The 8,085-nt window shown below is 44.1% G+C and overlaps 1 protein-coding gene across 1 annotated transcript in view; it reads left to right on the top strand.

Moving 5' to 3' along the window:
• RASSF2 (Ras association domain family member 2) overlaps positions 1–3,791 on the top strand; it is a 37,317-nt gene extending 33,526 nt beyond the window's left edge. Inside the window, exon 11 of the mRNA XM_090286078.1 lies at positions 507–3,791. Within this exon, the coding sequence (XP_090142204.1) occupies positions 507–576 (70 nt within the window). The 3' untranslated portion in view covers positions 577–3,791. The remainder of the gene's footprint in view (positions 1–506) is intronic.
• The last annotated feature ends 4,294 nt before the right edge of the window (positions 3,792–8,085 follow it).

The raw sequence follows: 8,085 nt of genomic DNA on the forward strand, positions 1-8,085 counted from the left end.
GGGACGGTTTGGGGATACTGCACTCACCAACGAGCCATGGACCTCATTGCCTGGTTGTTGCTATGGCGTCTTCTGCAAAATGCCAGAACTGATATTAGGTTGAACTGCATAAAGTTGTCATTTTTGTAAGCACCGCCATGATGGTCGGTCAGTGGTAATTTCACATGGTGTAGCCTTGGTGAGGGTTATGTATACTGTGCATGTAAAGGACTACGCACAGTGCCTTGGGTTAATGGGACCCTTATTACTGTTTCTGTTGTTATTTCACCCTCTCACCCTTATTAGCCAGACTTTCTAATTATAGTAAAATAGTCCAGCTCAGAGTTAGCCTCTTCAGTCCTTCTTATGCTGTTGTGGAAATGAACACAACAGCCAAGCGGCTGTAGTGGGCCAATGGCAGGAGCAGAGGAACAGAACAGCCGCCCACACTGTGACCTGGATTGGGAAGTACGATTGAGAGGTGTGTGTTGCTTTCTGCTCTCCACTGCAGCTGTTTCCGTCCCCAGGTACACCGTGCTCCGGCTAATGATTCGGCAGAGGCTGGAGGAGATAGCCGAGACCCCAGAGACTATCTGAGCCACAAGGAGGGGATCCAGACACCACAGAGGCCGCCATGGACATGAGAAGACCCACAGAAAGCTGAGCGCCTTCCTTCCACAGAAGCGTGTACAAACCTCTTCAGCTCCTGGATGGAGAAGCCAGCAGAAAGCTGCCCATCCTTGGATCCCTGATCTTCTCCTTTCTTTCATTCACAAGAACTTTTGATTTTTGTTATTAGGAGGACCCAAAATGTGTATGCATGTGTGCACACATATGTCTGCACATATGTGCACACATATATACATCCATGTGCCTACCTTATATATTCACATGCAATTAAATTCCAAGCAACCAGCACAAGTGCCATGAGACTGGTGGATGGGCTATTCATGGGCAGGAAAATCAGGGGAGTCACCAATCTGAGGGGTTTTAGGTTGAAGAAAAATTTCTCTCAAGTGCCTGGGAGCAGCCACACATATCTACCCATGTTTAGAAGGCGGAGGGGGCTCGGTGAGCTCACATTGGGGTATTGATGTTAGTAGAGATTCTCCCTGTGTGCCCAGAAGGATCTGCGAACATGAGATCCTTGGAAATGAACAAAATGACAGTCCCATGCACTTGGGGCAGGTCTGATGGGAAGAGAAAGAGAAATAAACCATCAGTGGGGTAGATGCAATAAACCCACGTTTTTACACTGGAAACTTTTATTTTAAGTAACAGAGATGTATGTGGTGATATCTGCGATGCCTGTGAAGAATGGATTCTGCCTCTGTCCTCGCTTCCATGGCCACCTGTAGGAGACAGGAGGGGGCCCGATGTCTCTCAGCACACTGCGCTGCTGACCCCAACTCTTCGCTGCCTCCTTGAGTTGAAGGAAGGATCTCATGAAACAGGCCTCGCTGGTTTGCATGTGGCACTGACTGGCTAGTGTGATCTAGGCCTGGACTTATCTTGGGGTGGTGGCCAGGAAGTGCGCCTCCTTAGGGAAGTCTGGCAGCTCCTTGCAGACATGACAGGTGTCTGAGAGCCCAGCCCGTTTTCACATCAGCGAGGGCTCTTCCTGCATTTGAAGCTGCACTTCTGTGTGTTTGAAGTCAAGGCTTTCTTCTTTCCAAGGCTGGACTCTTGCACGCTGCCCTTGCCTTGTGGAGACGGACTGCAAGAACGAGGCCCTGACCAAGTGTGGGGTTCAGGGAAGCTCTTCGGGCCGCCCTGTGATAGTGCAGAGGGAGGATGGAGCTTCTCTTTGAGCTTCTGTGATCCTCAGAGCAGACCCCAGCCAGGGGAAAAAGGCAGGGACCGTCCGTCCCCTGCAGCCCCCATCAGGAAGGTTGCCAGGCCACTGGATGCCACTGCGACTGATAGTGTTTGAAGAGGGACAGACAGGTGCTTGGAGCGGGGTGCCTGGCTGTGGAGATCAACCAGGCAAGGTCAGGAGCGCTGGACAGCAGGCGTCTGTGAGTCCTGTCGGGGAAGGGATGCTCCCCATCTCTACTCCACCTCCTCTCCAAGAATGATTTGAAGAGCTGGCCAGCTGAGGGAAGGAGAACCATGGATTGGTCCCTGCAAGGAAGGTAGACCTTTGCAGTAGACCTCCTCCTGCCCAGGCACCCTGCTACTCCCTTCCCACTGCTGCGGCCCTGGTGTTCTCTTTAGATGGCTCACAGCTGCGGTCTTATTGTTGACTTGCAAAAAGATGGCGTGCTGCCACCTGGCATTTTGCCAGGGGTCTCTTAGCAAGCCTGCCTCTTCTGTGGGGACAGCACCGATAGCCCAGTGGGGTGTGGACTGGAAATCCGGAGGGCCTTAGTCTCAATCACACACCTCACTAGGCTTGGAAAAATGCACAGACTTGGAGAAAAAGGATGGAGGGGAGATTTCCTTTGTTACTGGTGGGAAAGAGCAGTTTGTAGGTGCAAACATACTTCCTGAGTCTTGCATTTGAGAAAATGACTTGGAAAACTTCTCTTCCAGTTATTTTTATGTTGAACGCTCAAAGCCTTGACCCCAATAATTCTCTTTGAAGGGCCAGGGAGAAGAATTTCCACTAAGCAAATACTAACTGCTAACTTTTAGTGGACAACTTTTTCTGGTTCATAAAATTCGCCTTTACTTTGCACTAGCACTACGATAGTGTTAAATGTGGAAATGTAAAATGTCAGGTTTGCCAGATCACTTTCTAAGGAAGTGCTAAGGTAGACTTGGCTCTTTACAGACAGGGGTTGGGTTGGAGATGAGGGGAAACCATATTTTACGCAATACGTTCCACTTAATATAGGCCACACATTTCTGTCTTGTCCCGCCCTGTTTAGAGATCATTTCTCACATCCTAATAACCCGGTCAGGATTTTTGGAAAAATTATTTGAAACAACAGCAGCTGAAACAGACACTCCTCCACAGTGTGGAGCTGAATTTTCTCATTGGTATCAGATGGGCCTGCAGCTTTGAGCTTCTCAACTGATTTGTGTGGGTTTATGTAATAGCGTGCAATGAACCTGAAATCATGTGAAGAACAAAGGCCAATTTATAGGGTTTTTTCCTAACTTGTGAAAAGCAGTTATAGCCACAACTGCTTGCTTTTGCCAAGGGCTTATGTTACAAGGTGATCAAATGAAGAAAAACCTGAGTCCAACTGGCTGGGAAGGGTGTCCTTTCCCTCAGGTGATGGTGGAATTAAGCACAAGATCACATTCTCTGTGATCACATTAGTGGGAAGGTGATGAGTTAAAGGGGGGCAGGGTTACCAGGGACTGAAAGCACAAAGGATGGGCGTGGCTGTGCGAGCTGGAGATGAATGGTCTCCAGGTCGCACACACTTGAACTAGGAGTTGAGATTGAGGCGGGAGGGTCTCAGATTAGCCACCCATCCATGTGAGAAATGCTGAGACCTGAGGTTGAGGTTTTGGTTTGAGACATCATGGAGAAGTATTTTCACCCTTCTCCCTCCTGGGAATAAAACAAAACAAAACAAACAAACAAAAAAACACCTATACTCTGCTGGAAATCTTCAGATAAAGACATTTTATGATCAATGTAGGTAAGACTTTGCCATGTAATGACAAAAAAATAACCATTCTCCGATGCAAACACATCTTGACAGGAATTATTTCCTGCGGCGTTGGGTAGTTATTTCAATGTCAAGAGGGTGGGATGGGCCACAGCAAGGCAAGAATCTCTTTTTAGAAAAGGAGATCTCTTTAAAAAGTTATTTCAGAGTTCTGGGGCATGGAGAACATGGTGTCATACATGCACCTTTCGTCGTCGGCAGCCGTCCGTCTCGAGAGACCATGGTGTAGCTTCTTAAGAGTCTATCTGCACCGCCGAGAATGGCTGTGCAGTCCGACTCGGGAGTGACACGGTATCTGTCTCCTCCCGTGTTGAATCGACATCTTGCGATGACGCTGGAGTGTCCTCTCCAGTGAAGCTGAAGCTACAGAGCCTGGGCAGGGTGATATGGAGGGTCTGCTGTTGCCCATGCAGCAGACCCCCCCTCTCTTCGCAGCTGAAGGGTCCAAGGGAAAGACGGAGTCAATACAGCTTGGCTTCAGGTGCGCCGCAGGAGTTGCCGGTGTTGACTACAACGTCAAACCGCCTTAGGGATTCCGGCTCCGGATTTTCTGTCGGGGTTTACTCCCTTAGCCTTTCCCCTGAAGAGGTATGCCGCAAGGCAGCGGAGGTTTTTTGGAGTCAGAGTTTCCTTCTCTGATGTGCCCTGACTGGAAGATCGAACCAGCGACACTTAGCTCGCAGGCCGACGCTCAATCCACTGAGCCAAACCAGCCAGGGCTGCACCTTTAAGACAGAAATATCTGTCTGAACAGGGGAATTTCAGAGTTGTAGTGACCAAACCATGCTGTGGGGGTTAGGATAGGAGACAGAGGAGACGTCCTCAAGCCTCCCAGGGGCAGTAGCATGAATTTTTGAGAATCTACTTAAATTGTTTTACAAAAGTCTTGCTTGAAGCAGATGAGACAGGAAAATGATCTCCTATCAAGGTAGAAATAAAAAGAAATGTATTGAAAAACAATAAATCAAAAAATTTTAAAAAAGAGAAAGAAATGTGTCACCCCTTCTTTCAGATGTAACTGAAAGCGTTTAACCAGCCACGGGAGGTTACAGCTCCCCCTGTGTTTTAACTGAGCACAAGACGTGGACAGGGAAAGCCTCCATCCACTTTTGAGTCTTCCAGGCAGATCTCAGACCTGTTGCCCAGGCTGATTGCTTCTAGCATGTTTTTGCTAGTGTTTCCACGTGTGTTAGTTTTGTGAAGTGTTCTTTTTTTTAAATCATAACGACTTCTAGCAATGGTGCACAACCTGGCTTAATGATTGGTTCTGACCTTATAAATTTATGTGTTTAGATAACTTAATGTAATTTGACAAGGCTTCATAGGGAGCTGTGAGTTTCTGTAACATTTTGATATGCTTTAATGCACCTGACTTAGATCTTGTTGAATAAAGCACTTTTCAAAGAGAAGTCTTCTGTGGATGGGTCTGTGTGTGTCCGCTGGGTGGGGAGCTCTGCGTTATAGGAGGGAGGGGGATAGGAATGTGAAAGTGCACCCCGGAGAAAAGTTGATTTCCTTGGCCTAAAGGTTATAGTTTGAATGGGCTTATGCTTGGCTGTAATATTCCACACAAGTGAAATAAGAATGCCCCTTTATAAGTCTTGAGTTCAGGCCCCAGTGGAAAGAGCTTGGAACTACCAGTCAATGAGGCTGGACTTTTGTCCTGACTTGTTGGGATGAACTCACTGAACCTTTATCTAGGACTTGCTTTTCTCATCTAAAAAATAGCCAAGCCACATTGTGGGGGTGTGGGGACCTGGGCTTGTCTCTGTTGGAGGCAATCTCCTTGGAGTCACTGAGTGTAAGACCTGTCAGCTTGGGTAGCCATGCTACCCAGGTATTTGATCAAACACTACTCTAGATGTTTTTGTGAAGGTATTTTTAAAGATGAGATTAACATTTAAATCAGTTTTCTTTGAGTCAAGCAGATTCACCTCCACAATGTTGAAGGCCTTAATAGAAAAAGGCTGATACCCTTGCCAGAGAGGGAATTCTGCCTATAGTCTGCATTTGGACTTGAGCTGCAACATCAGCTCTTCCTGGGTCTCCAGTCTGCCAGCCTACCCTGTGGTGTGAGCCAATTCTTTAAACTAAATCTCCCTCTATGTATACACATTGTTTGGGTTCTCTTTTTCTGGAAAACTGACTAACACAGAGGAGTTATGTGGTTACTCCAACGCATTTGAACGTGTGACTGACAGTTGTCTTCCTAGGCAACTGGCCATGGAGCATAAACAATGACCAATATAATCTGATCTCTAGAAAGATACCAACCAAGACAAGAATTTTAACAAGGCCCTCAAATGATGCTTATTTTTTGAAGAAGAAGAAGAGAAAAGTTTGGATAAGTCACTACTCCCTTTAAGTGTTGTTTTGATTTCCTATATTTCGAGTTTTCAGTCCAAGCAGTTGCTTTTTAGTGCTGAGTTAAGGAAGCTGGGTGAAACTGATGGGCAGACAGTCGACACTTCCAAGGCAGTGAGGTTTCTGTACTGTTCAGCATGCAGGTGGAGATGTCTGTGCAGGTGACATAGACAAAATATGAAAAGTGGTCTGTTTGGAGCGCCACTGCGACCTCAGCTCAAGCAGTAAGTAATAGAGAAGTTAGGGCGCCTAAAACCATCCAACAAATGCCAAAGAAGGCAGCAGTTCTTGGCTTGCTTTAAGGAGACAGATTTCATGAAATAATTTTGTGTTGCCTATTTTAGGTAATGAAGTTTTTACTGAGCTGAGTCTGCTGTGAGCACAAGACTTTACTGTAGAGTTTTTGAATACATTTGAATAGGTTTGGCTAAGATGCTTAGGAGCAAGCAAACCTACTGAAAATTGAACTTGGGTAAAATGGACGTTCTTTTTATTTTAAAACCATGCAATATAAAAATTATTATTTATGATTTAAGTTAAGTATATGTTATATAAATATGTAAGTTAACTATATAAGTTACTCTATAAGTAAGTTAACTTTAAAAGTTTTAAAACTACAGGCCCATTGGTAGGGGCTGTAAATCCTAGTTTGGTCAGGACAATTCCAGTTCTGTCTGTTATTCTAGTGTAGTTATCAACAACACCTCCTATTGCTCTCAAAATGTCCCAGGGTGGATGATGAATATGGTCTCCTACACACTGGCCAAAAGCAGCTATCATAATTTTCATATGCGATGTTTTTAAGATAAAGCCATAAGTTGGAAAAAGTTCAAGTTTTATAAAGTATGAAACTTTGTAAAGTTTAAAAAGTTACGTTTAAATTTTAGGGTCTCTAAATACATGTTTTGATGGAAGGCAACATATTTTGTATGCTAAATGTTTTGATAATGCTGATTTAAATGTTCTTGCATTAGAAATTCATTTTTCTTAGTGGAGTTATAAAATTGGGCACATCGGCATTAATTTGTGACTTTGAATGTCACCCTGTCCGTGCCTCCAGAACCCTGTAAGAATCAATAGCACTGAGGTTTGGGTCATTTACAATATCCTCCGCTGAGAGAAACTGGGTTCCCAGGAAGGTAGCTGGTGCCAGATTTGGGGCAGAAGGAACGGGACAGTGTGGGTGTGTTTTGCCAATGGAAAGTCATTATGTCTCAAAGATGTCTGGGGTATAATTTCAGGAACAAAATGCTGATGAGAACTCCCATGCACAGCCAACATTGAATGTGTGGGATTATGAAAAGCCAGGAATTTAAAATGATCCCAAGGAAAGATTCTAAAGGTGAAGGATATATTTACAGAAATGTAATGTATTGTTCACATAAATCATTCAGGTTCCTCAACCAAATTTTGACAATAAAATGAGTTACCACAAAAATCAATTTAAATGATTTGTCCAAAAGCCTTTGTGCAAACTAAGCAAAAAAAGCAAATTATAACATCCGTGACTCATTAAAAGAAACCAACAAGTAAAAGTTGAATTTAAAATAGTCATAATAATCTACAGAGAAATTATTAGAAATACTAAATTTTGCAATGTTGCTAAAACAATGTGAATATATACACATTAATTTTATTTCTATGTATTAGCAATAAAATTAGATTTGGAAATAAAATTTAGAAAGGGAAAGGTGTACCTTATTTATGGATTGCAAAACAGCAGCTTTCCCCAAACTGATTAAGTAATCCTAATAAAAACCCAAGTAGGTATGCCTCAATTTTTTTTTTTTAAGTATATTTTATTGATTATATTGTTACAATAGTTCCAATTTTTTTTTTCCCCTTTGCTCCCCTCCGCCCAGCAACCCCCTTCCCCAACAATCCCCTCTCCAAGTCCATGCCCATGGGTCGTACATACAAGCTCTCCCGCCTCACCCTTTCATATATTCTTCTTCTTCTTTTTTAAAATTAATTAATTAATTAGTTAAATATTTTAACAATAAAAAATAACAATTCCTCCCTCTCAGACTTAAGACCCTTTACAATCTTATAAAGGACAATGGATGAAGGTCTCGAGCTCCTCTAGCTGCTTCAAGCTGGACATGGTCGTCGT

The sequence above is a fragment of the Furipterus horrens genome, unplaced genomic scaffold (assembly GCF_987537825.1).
Source record: "Furipterus horrens unplaced genomic scaffold, mFurHor1.1.pri manual_scaffold_8, whole genome shotgun sequence".
In the NCBI taxonomy this organism is placed as follows: domain Eukaryota; kingdom Metazoa; phylum Chordata; class Mammalia; order Chiroptera; family Furipteridae; genus Furipterus; species Furipterus horrens.